Here is a 19,474-nt window from a genome sequence, read left to right on the forward strand (position 1 = left end):
GCAGACAGCTTTGCTTTGGTAACTTTACATGGGCAGACAGTTTGTGCATTTAGATGTTTCTTTTCCCAAAGACATTTAACACAATATTCTGGCTTGAACTGGCAGTGTAATGTTTCCTCATGCTGTCTGAAACTCACCCTTACCAGAATCAACCAGGTGAAATCACAGCAGAAATGATAAATTAACGGGACAATCTGGGACGCCTTAAAAACTAAAACAGGACAGCAATATCCTTGACTAGGTGAAAGGTTTTGCTCACAGGACTTATCTGAGAGAGTGCTTTCACTGTTTTAGAGGTGATTGCAAACATTTTGGACTTCCCCAATGTCTGCCTTCACTGCAGAATCGGAGCAGTTTATGCAGCTCTACCTTGACTTCTGATGAGGAACAAGAGAAAACAGCAGGATCAACACGAGCAACAGCTTTCTCTTCAGCCACTTGCTGCTCCACAGAGCATTCAGATGGATACCGAGCTCCAGTACTGTACTCTAAACACAGGATCTGCTTTCTTAACATGACTGAGCAACAGTGCCTCAGGAGCAGGAGCTAGTTAAAGGGATAGGCCAGATGCAGGCGGGGAAGGCGCCGGGGCCGGATGGGTTCCCGGTGGAATTTTATAAGAAGTATGTGGACTTGGTGGGTCCAGTGCTGGTGCGAGCCTTCAATGAGGCGCGAGAGGGGGGGGTTCTGCCCCCGACAATGTCACAGGCCCTGATCTCCTTGATCCTGAAGCGGGACAAAGACCCTGTACAGTGCGGGTCCTACAGGCCCATCTCCCTCTTGAATGTAGATGCCAAACTGTTGGCAAAGGTCCTGGCAACCAGAATAGAGGATTGTGTGCCAGGGGTAATCCATGAGGACCAGACGGGGTTCGTAAAGGGACGACAACTTAACACAAATGTCCGGAGACTGTTGAATGTGATTATGATGCCAGCAGTGGAGGGGGAGGCTGAGATAGTGGTAGCACTGGATGCGGAGAAGGCATTCGATAGGGTGGAGTGGGAATACCTGTGGGAGACGCTGGAACGGTTTGGGTTTGGGGAGGGATTTATCAAGTGGGTGAAGCTGTTGTATTCGGCCCCGATGGCGAGTGTGGTTACAAACGGGAGGAGGTCAGAGTATTTTGGGCTCCATCGAGGTACCAGGCAGGGATGCCCCCTATCCCCCTTACTATTTGCATTAGCGATCGAACCGTTGGCGATGGCACTGAGGGGTTCAGGGGGGTGGAGAGGACTGACAAGGGGAGGGGAGGAACATCGGGTATCACTCTATGCGGATGATTTGTTGTTATATGTGGCGGACCCGGAAGGGGGAATGCCGGAGGTAATGGAAATACTAGCGGAGTTTGGGGACTTTTCGGGATATAAATTAAATGTGGGTAAAAGTGAGGTCTTTGTGATACACCCAGGAGATCAGGGGGAGGGAATTGGGCGGCTCCCCTTTAAGAGAGCAGTAAAGAGCTTCAGGTACTTGGGGGTGCAGGTGGCAAGGAACTGGGGGACCCTCCACAAGCTGAACTTTTCAAGGCTGGTGGAGCAGATGGAGGAGGAGTTCAAGAGGTGGGACATGGTACCGCTGTCGCTAGCAGGGAGGGTGCAGTCAGTCAAAATGACGGTCCTCCCGAGGTTCTTGTTTCTGTTCCAGTGCTTGCCCATCTTTCTCCCCAGGGCCTTCTTCAAGAAGGTAACTAGCAGCATTATGGGCTATGTGTGGGCACATGGCACCCCTAGAGTGAGAAGGATTTTCTTGGAACGGAGTAGGGACAGTGGAGGATTAGCGCTACCCAATCTTTCCGGATACTACTGGGCGGCGAACGCATCGATGGTGCGCAAGTGGGTGATGGAGGGGGAGGGGGCAGCTTGGAAACGTATGGAGAGGGCGTCCTGCGGCAATACAAGCCTGGGGGCTCTAGTAACGGCACCATGGCCGCTCCCCCCCACAAGGTATACCACGAGTCCGGTAGTGGCGGCCACCCTTAAAATCTGGGGGCAGTGGAGGCGACACAGGGGGGAAGTGGGGGGTCTGATGGCGGCGCCACTGAGAGGGAACCACAGATTTGTCCCGGGGAACACTGGCGGGGGATTCCAGAGCTGGCACAGGGCGGGCATCAGGCAACTGAGGGACATGTTCATAGAGGGGAGGTTTGCGAGCCTGGGGGAGCTGGAGGAGAAATTTGAGCTCCCCCCGGGGAACACGTTTAGATACCTGCAGGTGAAGGCATTTGCCAGACGACAGGTGGAAGGATTTCCCTTGCTTCCCGATAGAGGGGTGAGTGATAGGGTGCTGTCAGGGGTCTGGGTCGGAGAAGGGAAGGTCTCGGACATCTACAAAATAATGCAGGAGGTGGAGGAGGTATCGATAGAGGAGCTGAAAGACAAGTGGGAAGCGGAGCTGGGAGAGCAGATAGAAGATGGGACATGGGCGGATGCCTTAGAGAGGGTCAATTCGTCGTCGTCGTGCGCAAGGTTGGGCCTCATCCAATTTAAGGTGCTGCACAGAGCCCATATGACGGGGACTAGGATGAGTCGGTTCTTCGGGGGTGAGGACAGGTGTGTTAGGTGTTCGGGAAGCCCTGCGAACCATGTACATATGTTCTGGATGTGCCCGGCACTGGAAGAGTTCTGGGAGGGGGTGGCGGGGACGGTATCGAGAGTGGTGGGAACCAGGGTCAAACCAGGGTGGGGGCTAGCGATTTTTGGGGTTGGGGTGGAGCCAGGAGTACAGGAGGCAGGGGAGGCCGGAATATTGGCCTTTGCGTCCTTGGTAGCTCGGAGAAGGATCTTGATTCAGTGGAGGGACACAAGGCCACCAAGTGTTAACACCTGGTTAAACGACATGGCAAGCTTCATCCAATTGGAAAGAATCAAATTCGCCCTGAGAGGGTCGGTACAGGGGTTCTTCCGGCGGTGGCAGCCCTTCCTTGACTTTCTGGATCAGAGATAGGAACTGGAGGCCGAAACAGCAGCAACCCGGGGAGAAAGGGGGGGGGGGAAGGGAGGGGGGGGGGATAGCAACGAAGGGAGCACGTCAGCGGGGGGTCGCGGGCAATGACTGCCCGAGGCCATCGGCAGAAAGGGAAAAACGGTTTGGTTGCTAGACTGGTAGCGCGGGGGGGGGGGGGGGGGGGGGGGGGGGAGGGGAGAGGGTGGGGGGGTGCGCGCGGGGGAGGGCGTGGGGAGGATTTTCCAGGGGGGATTTGTTGTGTTATAATTTAAAATGTAGTAGGGGTAAATGTTTGTATCGAAAAATTTCAATAAAAATTATTTTAAAAAAAAACAGTGCCTCAGGAGGCTCAGATTTCCACGGCAGGTCATTGCTGACATCTGCACCCTCCAGGAACAAAACCTCCTTCCATGTGAACCAGACAGACACATGTTATCAATGGCTGCCAAGGTAGCCACGGCCTAAATTTCTTTGTACCCAGCAGCGTCTAGGGATATGCTGGTGAGAACTGCAAAGTTTCATCATCTCCTTCTTCCTGGTATCTGATGCTATGTTTGCCATATCCTTCAATCATGTCCACCTTGTTACTGATGAGGTCAGCCACATGAGAGGGCTCTTGGATTTATTATAGTGGCTGGATTCCCACAGGTACAGGAATTCATAGACTGCATACATGCATACAAGGCACCCACAGATCAACCAGCGGCCTTTGTCAATTAAAATGGAATCCACTCCGTCAATGGAACAACAAAATGGAAATCAGAAATAAAATCAGAAAATACTGAAACATTCAGCCAGTACGTCTCTGGAGAGAGGAACAGAAATAATGTTTCAGATCTGTGACCTTTAATCAGATGTTCATCAATGTTCAGCTGGTACGTGAGCACCAGAAGGATTTCATGCATTTCTGTACAAGATACCCTGGTAACTGCCATGATATGTTATTCTGCAGCAGTCACAATTCCCACAGATCTCTGTCTTCAGAGTTAGCAGGTGGCTTCTTGAAGATGAAGGGTATCCTCTGAGGATGTAGCTGCTGATATCGGCAAGGAGCTTTACCACTGACACAGAGAAAAGATATATCCAGAGCCACATGAGCACAAGAGTGGACATAGTGCAAGCCATTGGGTTGTGGGAGATGTAATTTTAGTGCCCAGTTAGATCTGGGGCACCCTTCAGTATATACCAGCAAGTGTGTCCAGAATGATGACAGTCTACCGTGCTTTCCGGAGCACAGCACTTCAGAAAGGACTGGAGCTGTAGGGGGAGGTAAGTGCTAACTATTTTATCCCTGGAGGAGGATGATGGGAAACCTGATGTGTCCAGGATTCCTGAAACCACTCACATATCTGACAGAGAAGCCTGCATCAGACTTATTTGATTTGATTTATTGTCACGTGTACCGAGGTACCGTGAAAAGTATTGTCCTGCATACAGCCCAGACAGATCGTTCAATACATGAAAAAACATGGGACATGCATAAATACACAATGTAAGTACATAGACAAGAGGCATCGGGTGAAGCATATGGTGTAGCACTATCAATTTTTTTTAATGTTTTTTATTCAGTTTTCATGTTTTATATTGAACAAATTACAAATTGTTAGAGAGAGAAAAAAAAAACATGCAAAAATTAACATATATATTTACAGGTGAGCATCTTCGTAGTAATAACTGTGGCCTCCCCCTCTTTGCCGGCATACATATTTTACATTCCCCAACATGTTTATTGGCATTTATTTAGTTTGGTTTTGGGCCTTAGCTAGCCATCAAACCCCCGTATGTGTAGCACTATCAATAGAGGAGATGTGCGAACAGATCAGCTCAATGCATAAGAGGGTCCATATAGGCACAGTTCAGATAACCTGCACCCCCTTTACATCTCCCCAACTAACACAAATCATTCCCAAATTCAGTAAACCTCTCTCACACCCTTTGCTCATGTTGTACTGTGGCCATTCTTCTCAAGGCTGATAGCTATTTGACAGATAAGCGACAATAGAGAGTGACAATAGAAACACCCAAGTGAATACCCTATAATAAAAAGATTGCTTAATGAGAAAAGGTAGCATAGCAACAATTTTATCTACGTGAACAGTATGTTCATGATATTAGTGCAAAATTATTAATTACAAAGGATGCATTTAGCTTCTATTATGTCCACCACATGGCAAGTAACTGGTAAAACAATGAAATCAGTGGAATTTCTGATTGTCCATTGGGTGTTTGTGACATACATACTGCCTCACTTGCATCATTCACTCAGTCATATCTTGAATAAAAAGACATAATAGACTGTTGTGCTCTGATACCTAAATGTTTAAGTAATGCTTTAAGATTGATTGATATTTATTGTCACATGTACTGAGGTACAATGAAAAGTATTTTTCTGCGGCCAGGGGAACGTACACAGTATGTACATAGTAGACAAGAGAATAATCAACAGAGTACGTTGACAGTGGTGCATCAACAATTAGTGATTGGTTATAGTATGGAACAAGGTCAAACGAGCAGCATAGGGCGTTGTGAATAGTGTTCTTACAGGGAACAGATCAGTCCAAAGGAGAATTGTTGAGGAGTCTAGTAACTGTGGCTAAGAAGCTGCTCCTATGTCTGGATGTGCGGGTCTTCAGACTTCTGTTTCTTCTGCCTGTTGGAAGGGTCTGGAAGAGGGCAAAGCCTGGGTGTGAGGGGTCTCTGACAATGCTGTCTGCCTTTCTGAGGCAGCGGGAAGTGTAGACAGAATCAATGCGAGGATGGCAAGCTTGTGTGATGCGTTGGGCTGAGTTCACCTCACTCTGCAGTTTCTTGCGATCTTGGACCGAGCAGTGGCCATACCAAGCTGTGATGCAGCTGGATAGGATGCTCTCGATTGCATCTTTAAAAAAATCTTTAAGATTTTTGAACACTCTAAAAATAGTAAATTAAATTTCTACCCACAACAAACTTATCAGCAACTAAATATTGTTACGGCAATAGTCATTTTAAAGTGACTCACAGTTGTCTGGATTTCAAAACACTTCTTGAGTTTTCAGCTTCCAATTTCATGAAATGCTTTATTTTATTAGGTCAGTGAGCTCCCAGAGGGTCTGAACACCCTTATGACAGAAGGGAGTGAAAACTTCAGCCTGGGCCAGAAACAGCTTTTCTGCATCGCTAGAGCCCTTATCAAGAAATCAAAAATTACTATTATGGATGAGGCCACAGCATCTGTTGATATGGAAACTGATGCTGCTTTCCAAACTGTAAGACATTTTTTTTGCTGAATTCACATAATCTAGTTTGAACTTTTACTGGGTAAATTTATAAAGCTAAGTTATGTACATCTGCATTTTAATTGTGAGCATATTTTATTGCAAAGTTGTGATAGACTTCCAGTTCATAGTGTGTGGGTTTTTGTTGACAATTGCTGCACATATATAGTTTAATGCAAATGAAGTATTGCAGTAGTTTTTATGTCCCCGACATATATTGTTTGCTTTTGTTTCTGTTCATCGTTTACCCAATAGTGCAGGATTTGTGCAGGAATGAATTTCATAATGCATTGTAACTTTGTAGTTGGTGCAGAGGACCTGTGCAGAAAATGTGATGAGTCTCAGTAACCATTAGTTTCTTTTTGGATCAAAAGCCTGTATTACAAGTAAAGAGTCTGACCGATGCTGAAGTTAAGCACCTATTTGGAATGGTACTTCAGGAAAGGGCTGGCAAACATTACAGGATTTTATTCAGTAACATCTTTTCCCACTAATAGCAGAGCCCATTGTTCATGTGTGATGTCTTTACCTAGTCTTTAAGGCCAATTTGTCAAAGATCTCTGTTTTCACAAAAAGGTTGCTGGGACCATTAACTTACTGCCGCTCAATTTTCAGACCCTAGTTTTGCGCCCATGATATTGTTTTTTAAAATAAATTTAGAGTACCCAATTATTTTTTCCAATTAAGGGGCAATTTAGCGTGGCCAATCCCATCTTGCACATCTTTTGGGTTGTGGGGGTGAAACCCACGCAGACACTGGGAGAACGTGCAAACTCCACACCGACAGTGACCCATGGCTGGGATTCGCACCCGCGTCCTCAGCGCTGTAGGCAGCAATGCTAACCACTGTGCCACCGTGCTACCCGCCCATGGCATTGTTCACTAAGTACCAGGAATGCTTTTCAAATATTCAAGTTTACTGACTTTGCATTCTGTAAGGTCAGCTCCTTTGAATACAAGCATGTGGTCCCAGTGGCACTGCAGAGTTGCCATTATACACCATTGTATTAATAAAGCCTAACGTTTTACCACAATAATTGCTGTCACAGTAAATTATCGTGCATTGTTTAACAATCACAAGTTTCAGAGTTCTTTTATTATTGTCAAAGCAAATTATTACATTGCTTATGTTACATTGCTATCAATAGGAAAACTTGGCACTTGAAACAGAACTAACCTTTTATACAATTATGGTTTCTTTAGGTTATCCACACAGCATTCACAAACAGTACAGTGCTTATTATTGCTCATCGTATAAGTACTATTATGGATTGTGAGAGAGTTCTAGTTATGGAAAAAGGGCAGGTTGTAGAAGATGGAGATCCACAAATCCTGCAACAAAGTGATGGTTTATTTGCTAAACTTGTCAAGGCAGCCAAATGATGGATAGGTATCAAAAACAATTGCTGATATGTTGCATGCATCTTTTTAAATGCTATACATGGGAAATACCAGCAAGAGGAATCCTTGTCAAAAGAAACATTTTCATGAAATTGAAAACAATACATTAAGATGGTTAAGACTCGTTATTATTCATTGAATCCAAAGTAATTTGAGAGAATTTGATTTTGATACTTTTTGTGAAAGTGATATATTACATTTTCCTCTATATGGTATGGTCCATCCATTAACGGTTTTCTGGGATATTTTTTATTTTAAAACATTGTAAATTGTCTTTATAAAAAGACAGAACTGTCTGTAGATATGATGTAGATATGTGACTGAATTTATTTACACATTTATTTTTCTTGGCTATTCCTAAAATCAACATTGTAATAGTTAGCCGTCGTCTAACCCATATTCTGTATGTCACTCAACAGTTGGTAAAAGTTTAATTTAATAAAAACGGAGTGAATGGATAATGTTTCTTTTAATATTATGGGTGAGTAACAGAAACATTTTGGAGCTAGATTTATTTTTTCTACCCAGGATAATAAGAATGGTTTTATAAAAAAACATGCACTAATTAGAAAAAAAACACAATTTAAGTAACAAAGTGGCTACTAGTGGATTCCAATTGTTTTCATAAACTACCAATTGTCTGCATTGATGGGCATCAACACAAAATTTGACAGAAGATCAAGAACATATATTAAAAATCCTGTCATTTCACTAGCTCTGTTGAACTCTGAATGATCCAAGTTTTCCAGTAGTAATGATGATGAAACTCAACATTCACCATAATCGCTCAGTTTCAAAGGAGCGATTATGGTGAATGTTGACAGTTTCATCATCATTACCACTGGAATACCTGGATTTGAAACTGATAGAAACCTTCAAAGTTTGAATGGAATGGGTGCAATTCCAGAAGTTGCTGTCAGTGCTTTTACATTTCCCATAAAGTGCACTGTTGAAATCCCCATAGACTTCAGGTCAAGTAGAAATTACTGAACTGGAAGAGGCTTAATGAGATTAGAATATTTTTACAGCAGAACTAAAAATATTTTTTTATTGTTGAATGAGGTGTAAGTGGGTTTTTAAGTTCATAATTACTTATGAACAACCTCATTGGCCCTGAAAAACTAATTTTATACTTGCGGAATGTCCGATTTCTCCTGTCACTTTTTAAGGCCTTCAAAAGTTTGTTTCTAATCCTTTCGCTCTATCTTAATCCCATATGCAAGTCCCAATCACCCAATCCAATTCTTATAGAATTGAATTAACATTGAACAATTCAATGTATTTTACTTCAAGGTTTATTGTCTGTCAGAATACTTCAATCTGATTGCTGCGTACCTGGTTTCATTTCATTACTGTTACTGGATGTCTGGCAATTTCCTTGACTTGGCACCAGAATCAAACTGTCATCAGGAACGGTGAAATTCTCATCACAGCGATCAACAGATCATAGATCACAGAATTTATAGTGCAGAAGGAGGCCACTCGGCCCATCGAGTCTGCACTGGCTCTTGGCCCCATTTAAACCCACACTTCTAACCCCGTAGCCCAGTAACTCCACCCAACCTTTGTGAACACTAAGGGCAATTTAGCATGGCCAATCCACCTAACCTGTACATGTTTAAACAGTGGGAGGAAACCAGAGCACCCAGAGCAAACCCGCGCAGACACGGGAGAACGTGCAGACTCTGCATAGATTGTGATGCAAGCCGGGAAACAAACCTGGGACCCTGCAGCTGTGAAGCAACTGTGTTAACCACATGGTGGTCACTTTCTTCACATTCAGCGATTAATGCCATTGCTTTGTCACTGAATGCAAAAATCCAGGCTACGTACATATATTTTGCAAACAAATGCTTCATTATTGGCCTCTGAAGTTTTTTTAATATTCAACTATGGCAATGTTGACCATGTAACCAAGTATCAGATAGTTACCATGTTTCATTCAAGCATTATGAAGAAAAATAATTATAAAGATAAACAAAACTCAAGCTTATAAGAGGTAGTAAAAATATTTAAGAAACTGTTGATAACGAAAAATAAATCCTTTACTAACCTCGGATTCAACTCACTATGTACAAATATCCCAAATCTGCAAGGATATCTCACATGATAAATACATTTCACAGAGCGAAATAGAACCATAAAAATTAATGACACAACATTCAGCTCTGTAGTGCCTATTTTTGGCAGTACAGCATGCATACACATCTGACTCCAGCTGCATTTTGGTTTGGGCATAAGAACTCACACAGGGAGCAGTGGCTGAAAGCATGCAGAGAAGGCCGATTGTTTCAGCAATCAGCAGGTCATCCTGACTTTAAAAAAAAATATCTTATTGAAGATATTTTCAAATACATACAGAACAGAAATGAGCAAACAACAATAGTTAACCATGCACAATTGCCGCAATTCCCCTTACTGCCACCTCAACCCCTCTTTTTACACCCAACTCCCCCAAAACCCAAAGAGATCACAAAGAACTACTGTTAATGTCCCTTAAAGAAGTCAATGAACAGCCTCCACCTTATGGAGAACCCTTCCTCTGCCACTCTTCTGCCGAACTAGATTTTTTCCTAGGGGAGGAACTCTGCCAAGTCACTCATCCATGCCCTCGCTTTCGGCGGCTCGGAGTCCTGCCAGCACTGCAATATCCGCCTCCAGGCTATCGGGGAGGCAAAAGCTACCATGTCAGCCTCTCTCCCCACCTGCACTCCCGGATCCTCCAACACCCCAAATATTGCCATCCACAGGCTCGGTGCCACCTCCACTCCCAAGATTTCCGACATTACATTGGCAAACTCTTTCCAGAACCTCTCCAAATTTCGACGTGCCAAAATGTATGGCCATTGTACACTGGACTCACTGCAACCGACCACACTATTTTCCACCCCTGGAAAAAAAGGACTCCTCCCGGACCCCATCACGTGAGCCCTATGCACAACTTTAAACTGTATGAGACTCAGTCTTGCACACGACGAGGACGCGTTTATCCTCTGCAGTCTCACTCCACATCCCAGCTTGCATCGCACCTCCCAACTCCTCCTCCCACTTGCGCTGGACCTCCTCCACCGGGGCGCTCTTCATCCTCAACAGCTCCCCATATATATCTGACACTTGTCCTCGCCTACCTCATCCTCAGACAGCAACTTGTCCTGAGCCGCTGGAGGTGGCACCTGCGGGAACAAACCCACCTCCTTCCTCAAGAAGTCCCTCCGCTGCAGGTACCTGAACCCATTCCCCTGCAGCAGCAAGTACGCCTCCTCAAGCTCCTCCAATTCGATAAAAGTGCTCCCACAAACAGGTCAAAGAACAATACAGCACTGGAACAGGCCCTTGAGCCCTCCACGCCTGTACTGGTCATGATACCAACCTTTGCCAAAACCCTCAGCACTTCCTTGTGCTGTATCCCATATCCATCCTATCCACGTGTTTGTCAAGATGCCTTTTGAACACCGTTAATGTATCTGCTTCCACAAACTCCCCTGGCAACGCGTTCCAGGCACTCACCACCGTCTGTGTAAAAAACCAGCCTCGCACTGTTATGGGCCAGGGTTTAGAGAACCCCAAAGTGTATCATGGAGTTCACCTGACCCACAACTTTTCATAGATTGTGGTATGGAGAGCACACGACCCACTCTAAAGGTGTGGTACAGCAGAAATGGAAAAGTATTTTTTAAAGCAAAACAATGTTTATTCTATGAACTCAAGTTAACCTTTTTAAAACATACAGTGAACATCTTAGCAACCATCAATTCAAATATAACCCCCAAAGAATACAACACTAAGTAATCCTTAAGCTGTCCTTTTATCATCCATAAGACTTTTTAAAAAAAAACCTTTAAACAGAAGCACATCAGGTTAAAGTCACTATTGAGAACAGTTATTAGTTTTAAATCACCAAAGGATCGATTTACAATCTTAAGATTACAGAGAGAGACTCATACACCTTCTCGCTGTGACTGCAGCTATCCAGCTCTGAAAACGAAACTAAAACACACCCTGCAGCAAACAGCCTAAAACAAAAGTAAAAAGCTGTCAGACAGCCCAGCTCCACCCACACTCTGACATCACTGATAAACACGCATTTCTTAAAGGTACTCTCACATGACAGCACATATCCTCTAAACTTTGCCCCACTGACCTTAAACCTATGCCCCCTGGTGACTAACCCCTCCACCCTGGGAAAGAGTGCCTGCCCATCCACTCCATCCATGCTTCTCATAATCTTTTAGATCTCTTATCAGGTCATCACATAACCTCTGTTTTTCTAATGAAAAGAGTCCAAGTCTGTTCAGCCTCTCCAAATAGCTAACACCCTTCAGACCAGGCAACATCCTGGTAAACCTCCTCTGCACCCTCTCCAAAGCCTCCACATCCTTCTAGTAGTGTGGCGACCAGAATGCGCAATATTCCAAGTACGGCCTTACCAAAGTTCTATACAACTGTAGCATGACTTGCCAATTTTTATACTCGATGCCCAATGAAGGCAAGCATTCCATATGCTTTCTTGACTACTTTGTCCACTTGTGTTGCCACCTTCAAAGATCTGTGAATCTGTACGCACAGATCTCTCTGACTTTCTACATTCCAAAGAATTTTGCCATTTACAGTATATTTCCCCTCTATGTTAGACCTACCAAAATGCATTACCTCACGTTTGTCCGAATTAAACTCCATTTCCCATTTTGCTGCTCAGGTCTCCAACCTATCTATGTCCTGCTGTATCCTCTGACAATCCTCAACACTATCTGCTACTCCAACAACCTTGTTGTCATCCGCAAACTTACTAATCAGACCGGCTACATTTCCTCCAAATCGTTTCTGTACACTACAAACAACAGAGGCTCCAGCACAGATCCCTGTGGAACACCACTAGTTACAACCTTCTATTCAGAAAAACACCCTTCTACTGCTACCCTTTGCCTTCTGTGATCGAGCCAGTTCTGTATCCATCTTACCACCTCACCTCTGATCCTGTGTGACTTCACCAAAAATATCCTAAAAATATTCTCTCCCCAACTGTCCCCATCCCTGAAACCTCGCATCCAGCCCTGCTGAACAAACCTGTAGTTGCCACAAAAATGCCTTCCATTCTACAATGCTGCCAACATTGATCCCACATGCTCAATACAGATAACACCACCGGGCTCGTGGAGTACCCTACCCAACGAGAATGGAAGAGATGCCAACAATAGCCCCCTCAGACTGGTCCCTTAACACGAAGCCTCCTCCATCCGTCCCCACGATGACCTCTCCTCCAATGCCCACATCCGTACCATAACTATGTTCGCCGCCCAATAATAATTCTGTGGACTCGGCAGTGCCATCCCTTTCCAGAAATGCCCTCCTGGTCTGGGTACCTTACCCGCCCACTTGAACCCCAGTATCATCTTATTCACCCGACTAAAATAACCCTTGGGCACGAACATCAGGAGATTCTGAAACACAAACAAAAAATTTGGCAGCACCGTCATCTTAACCTTCTGGACCCTTTTAGTCAATGACAAAGGCAACATATCCCACCTCCTAAAGTCTTCCTTCATTCCCTCCACCAGCTTTTCCAGATTCAACTTGTGCAGCCAGTTCCAGCTCTGTGCCATGTGTGTCCCTAGGTAACGAAAGCTCACCCCGAACAACCAAAACAGCAACCTTCTTAAAGTCCTCCCCCTGTCCTGGGCATTGATTGGGACTACCTTACCTTTTCCCAAATTGAGCTTAAACCCTGAAAAAAGACTGAACTCCCCAAGATCCCCATAATCCTGTTGAAACTTTCAACCGGATTTGTAATAAATAACAAGAGGTCATAAGCATATAAAAAGATTCAGTGCTCCACCTCTTCCCCCCTCCCTCCCCCCCCCCCCCCCCCCCCCCCCCCCAGCCCTGCCACCCCCTTGAAGCCCTAAGTGCCATTGCGAGTGGTTCAATCGCTTGAGCAAAGGGGAACCAGGGGCTGTTTAGCACACTGGGCTAAATCACTGGCTTTGAAAGCAGACCAAGCAGGCCAGCAGCATGGTTCGATTCCCGTAACAGCCTCCCCGGACAGGCGCCGGAATGTGGCGACTAGGGGCTTTTCACAGTAACTTCATTGAAGTCTACTCGTGACAATAAGCGATTTTCATTTTAGGGGCTGGTTTAGCACACTGGGCTAAATCGCTGGCTTTTAAAGCAGATCAAGGCAGGCCAGCAGCACGGTTCCATTCCCGTACCAGCCTCCCCGAACAGGCGCCGGAATGTGGCGACTAGGGGCTTTTCACAGTAACTTCATTGAAGCCTACTCGTGACAATAAGTGATTTTCATATTTCATTTCATATTTCAGAGCGGGCACTCGCCCCGTCCCCCGGTGCAACCAAAAATGCTCTGAATTGACACTATTGGCCTGCATACTCGCCTTAGGAGTCCTATACCACAATCTCACACAGTCAACAAACCCCTGTCCAAACCTGAACCATCCCAGCACCTCGAATAAGTACGGCCCCTACACATGGTCAAACATCTTCTCCGCGTCCATAGACACAACCACCTCCACCTCCCGATCCGTTGAGGGCATCATTATCACATTCAATAGCCTCCAAACAATGGCCAATAGCTGCCACCCCTTCACGAACCCCACCTGGTCCTCCCCTATCACCCGCGGCACACAATTCTCTATCCGCACCGCCAGCACCTTCGCCAATAGCTTCGCATATCGGGCGATACAACCCACTGCTCCGGGTCTTTGTCTTTCTTTAAAATGAGCAAAATAGACGCCTGACACAGCGTGGGGGGAAGCTCGCCCCTACCCACCAACTCAATGTACATTTCCACTAACAGGGCCCCAACTCCAACCCAAACCGCTTATAAAATTCTGCTGGGAACCTGTACAGGCCTCAGGCCTTCCCCGACAGCATCGGCCCCAAAATCTATCACTTCCCCGTCTAATTGGGGCCCCAAGTCCCTGCATCCTTATCTCATTCACCCGTGGGAACTCCAGTCCATCCAGAAACCACCTCATGCCCTCATCCCCCGCTGGGGGCTCCGAACTGTCTCAAACACCCCATTTATCTCCCACTGCTCCGTAACCAGCCTGCACCCCCCCCCACCTCATCCACCCAATTTTCCTCGCCACCGCCTGCTTCTTCAGCTGTTGCGCAAGCATCCTACTCGCCTTCTCCCCTTATTCGTACACTGCCCCTCTGACCCTTCGCAGCTGTCCCACAGCATCCACCGTTGACACTCCATTTGGAGCTTCTACCTTTCCTTCAGCAGGCCCTCCTCAGGTGCCGCCGAGTATCTCCGGTCCACTCAGCCTCTCTGCACTCTCCGCTCTTACCTGATGCGTCCTAATGGAAATAAACTCCCCTCTGACCACTGCCTTCAACACCTCCAACAAGGTAGCCTTAGAGACCTCCCCCATCTTATTACCCTCCACATAGCTCCAGAGAGCGACCTCATTCTTTCTATACGCCTATAGGCTTTCTGTAGTATTAAGTCTTTTATTACTGCCATAGCTTTTGTTTTCTGCTTTATCTTGGACTGTGTGCATCTGGATTACCAGGGAACTCTAGATTTGGCAGTACTATCCTTTTTCTTTGTGGGAACATGTATACATTGTACCTCTATAATTTCACCTTTGAATGCCTCCCACTGCTTTGACAGTTTCCCTTCTAATAGCTGAGTCCAATCCACTCTTGTCAGCTCATCTCTCAGCTTTGTCTTCCCTAATTTAGAACTTTTACTCCTGTTCTATCTTTGTCCTTTTTCATGATGATAAGAAATCTGCTTATATTATGAACACTACTCCAAAATATTCCCCCCCCCCCCCATTGCTACTTCATTCACTGCCCAGTTCCATTTCCTTAGGTTAAAGCTAGAATGGCACCCATCTCGTTGGGCTTGTTACATCAGGATGTCCCTGAGTACATGCTTTATAGGTATGCATGTCAAATTTTAAGCCGTACCAGAACTGAACGAGATTCCACACACTCAAGTCCAGTTGATGTGCCACTATACACAGCATGTTAGCAGGAGTGAATCCAAAAGAATCACGCCACACGTGGGTCTGCTTCAAATGTCAAACAGTTTATTGCATAACAATGGCAGGAAGCAAGCTACTGGGCAATCCAGATAACTCTCCACTGTACAAAGGAAAGTCAGCATCATTTATACAATTACAAATAGTTAATTGGCCCACCTCAGCTGGACATAATCTAATCATAATGATTATAGATTACATACATTGATTTTTTGAACCAATAAAATTGGTTACTAGGCAGGAGGGAACTGCGTGATCATCTAATGGACAACAAAGGGATTACTCCTGATCTCGCAACGCCTTTCAGACCCCCTTATCGACCATCCTTGGGTATTATGTATACACAGCTCCTTGTTTCAGGCTGGTACCATTGTCAGCATTTCACAAGAGCGTCTGCCCAGGGACTGCTGATCAGGAACATTCTGCTGAATTTCTGTGTGTGAGACAGCCCTTACAAGCAGTGCGGCCATGTTAGTTAGTCAGGTGCCATGGTGCCTCCCTAACATTTCATTGCTAGCTGCGATTATATATTGGTCTTTTAAAAATACATGTTGTTTATATAATGTTTATTGCAGGTGCCTCTACCCTGGGAGAAACACTTCAACACATTATATTATGTAGGTAATGTCTGATGGTATCTTGTTACAGCCATGATGCTTTAATTCTGCAATAATATATATGCCATCTGTATTTGAGCCATGTGACAACCAGAGGATGACTGCTGGGCAACAGGGACTGTCCTTTGATAACATGACTGATGATTCCAGTGTGGAATCCACAGAAATGGATAGCATACACACATGAAAAGTCATGCTACCACATTCAGTGTGTGTTGAGTTGTTTAAACTCCATGTATAGGCATGAAGCTATGGCCCAACGAAACTGAGTGAGAAAAGAGAACTCAAAAATTGCAGCAAACTCTCTAACTCTAGCAGCAGCCTTGGGCCATTGATAGGATATTCTGCGCAGGCCCCAGCGTGTTAGAACATAAAACATTACAACGCAGTACAGCCCTTCGGCTGTACGCCGTTGCGCCGTCCTGTGAAACCCCTCTAAAGTCCCTCTACACTATTCCCTTATCGTCCATATGCCTATACAATGACCATTTGAATGTGTTTAGTGTTGGCGAGTCCACTACTGTTGCAGGCAGGGCATTCCATGCCCTTACTACTCTCTAAGAACCTACCTCTGACGTCTGTCCTATATCTATCTCCCCTCAATTTAAAGCTATGTCCCCTCGTGCTGGACATCACCATCCGAGGAAAAAGGCTCTCAATGTCCACCCGATCTAATCCTCTGATCATCTTGTATTCCTCAATTAAGTCACCTCTTAATCTTCTTCTCTCTAACGAAAACAGCCTCAAGTCCTTCAGCCTTTCCTCATAAGATCTTCCCTCCATACTAGGCAACATCCTGGTAAATCTCCTCTGTACCCGTTCCTTTTTTTAAACTTTGTTTTTACTTTTAAAAAAAATTAGCAATGTTGTCAGTGGTTATCGCCCTGCCTTCGCATCTCCGATGGCACCCCAGACGTCGAAGACAAACTCATCAGGAAACGCAAAGTCGCCGAGCTCCTCATCGAGCGCCTGTGCAAACTCATCTGGATTCTTCTTTCTGCCAAGGTCGACCATGGTAGCAGCCAGTTCAGTGTCTCTGATCCCCATGTAACTTTCCAGCAAGTCATCCACCTTCTCAATGGCCTTCTCTTCGAAGGCCGATGGCTCTTCCTCCACAGTGGCGGTTCCTTTTGCCCGTAGTCACAGGGTCCCTTTCCCAGTGCCCAGCTGCCCGCCGGATGCAGATTTGCCCCCTTTGGTGCGTTGACCTATCATATCTAAAGCCTTCAGAGGCTCCACCAGGCGCAGTGTGAACAGCTGTCCCTTCACCAACCTTTTCAGCAGCTTGGCGACTTCGAAGTGGCGTAGCCCGATGACAGTCTGCCCATTGATGAATTCAATCAAATCGCCCACTTTGATCATCTGTACCTAGTCAATTAGGCTGCCTTCTTTGATTCTCTTGATAAATGCGTAGCCTGCACCATTGTCGGTGATGGTTAATCCCAAAGCATCCTCCAACTTATGGACCTCCACTTCGTTCTTCTGTCCTTTGACGTGAGCGAAGATGAAATCTTCGAGGCCAATCTGCCCACCCAGCAGTTTATCCATGTCCACTTTGTGGGTGTTCAGGGTACAGAACATGATCTCCGCGCTGTCCATGCCGAAGGCCTGGCCCAGTTTGGTGTAGAGCTCCCTCACGTTGGTGAAGCCCTCCACCCTCCCGGTGGGGCTGCCGTGCGCCAGCTGTTTGAATGGAATCACGTCCCTTTGTGATGGGGACTAAGGGAAAGACAACAAGTAACAGGTTTCACAGTTGTTTTAAAGCTATGTTCGAGTTTATTTTACAATTTTTTTGTTATTTATTTTAAACAGACAATGCTATTGATATTGGGTCTCTTAAAGTAATTTTCTTTTTTATGATTGAAGATGATCATTTAATATTTATAAGTGAACATAGATTTTGTTATTTGTTTTAAATCTGTGAAACTATGCACTATATGATTATATAACTTTGTGTGGCGTGCTTAAAAGTGTTCGTATGTTTTAATTTAGAATGCGGCAACTGACATTTAGTAGAAAGAAAAGTCAGAACTTCTTGGACTGCTAACAATGGAGATTCTTGAAGCAGGACAAAATGTAAATCATCAAATCACTACAATGCAGAAGGAGGCCAATCGGCCCATTGAGTCTGCACTATCCATGGCCATTCCCTTGCCCTGTCCCCATAACCCCACCTAACCTTTGGACACTAAGGGGCAATTTATCATGGCCTATCCACCTGGCCTGCACATCCTTGGACTGTGGGAAGAAACTTAAGTACCCAAAGGAAACCCACGCAGACACAGGAAAGTGCAAATTTCACACACTCTACAAGGCCGGAATTGAACCCGGATCTCTGGTACTGTGAGGCATTAAAGAGATTACAGTGCACTAAATGCATTCCAATCACTCAAGCATGTGATTTCACTGCACTTTCATATTTTAAGGCAGAGCTAGATTTTTGAAAAACAAGTGGGTGAAAGGTTGTCGACCATGGGCAGGAATGTGGGGTTGAGGTTACAATCAGATCAGCCTTGATCTTATAGAATGGCAGAGCAGGCTCGAGGGGCCGAATGACCTACTCCTGCTCGTAACTTCTTATGTCTGTATGAGCATTAGCATGTCTGTACGAATTCCCGTGGCCAGTGTCAAGGAGCAAAGAGAAATATGCTCAGCACTTTGTGTCGAGCTTGTTGCTCATCCTTTCCAACAATGGAAGTGGTGGCCACTTGCAGAACCCATCATGATGGCCAATGTTTCAACTTCTTTGTGTCACAGGCAGAAACCATGCAACATTTGGTGTGATGGAAGCTCAGACTTTTGTAATGGAAGTTTAATTTCCTGTCTTAAAAGCTCACATGAAAGCTGCCATTGTGCCTGTACATAGCTGTGCATTCCTGTGCTCCGAGGAACTTGCAAGGTATCACAGTAGCCCAACAAATTGTATCCAACTGTCATGGGAGTGTCCCTTTAAGAAATGTTTTTGTCTTATCACATGGCTTCAGTGATGTCATTGTGTGGGTGGTGCTGGGCTGTGGCTCTGAGAGTTGGTTTTACTTTGCTTTCGAGTTTGAACGGGTTTTGCTCTGCACAGGTTGAAAGAAGGTTTTTTTCTCTATCTGCATTTTAAAAGCCGTTTCCAGACCACTTGATAACTTGAAAAGAAATAAATGTTTCTTTTATAGAACAGTACAGCACAGAACAGGCCCTTCGGCCCTCAATGTTGTGCCGAGCCATGATCACCCTACTCAAACCCACGTATCCACCC

At 45.3% G+C, this 19,474-nt stretch overlaps 1 protein-coding gene and 1 pseudogene across 1 annotated transcript in view; one reads left to right on the forward strand and one right to left on the reverse strand.

Moving 5' to 3' along the window:
- The window catches only part of LOC119972613 (ATP-binding cassette sub-family C member 9-like), a 317,550-nt gene extending 309,491 nt beyond the window's left edge, over window positions 1-8,059 (forward strand). The window contains 2 exon segments of the mRNA XM_038809604.1: window positions 6,012-6,188; window positions 7,401-8,059. Coding sequence (XP_038665532.1) covers window positions 6,012-6,188; window positions 7,401-7,580 — 357 coding nt within the window. The 3' untranslated portion in view covers window positions 7,581-8,059.
- A 9,033-nt stretch (window positions 8,060-17,092) lies between these two features.
- On the reverse strand, window positions 17,093-17,866 carry LOC119972943 (annotated as a pseudogene).
- Window positions 17,867-19,474: the final 1,608 nt, after the last annotated feature.

The sequence above is a fragment of the Scyliorhinus canicula genome, chromosome 10 (genome assembly GCF_902713615.1).
Source record: "Scyliorhinus canicula chromosome 10, sScyCan1.1, whole genome shotgun sequence".
In the NCBI taxonomy this organism is placed as follows: Eukaryota; Metazoa; Chordata; class Chondrichthyes; order Carcharhiniformes; family Scyliorhinidae; genus Scyliorhinus; species Scyliorhinus canicula.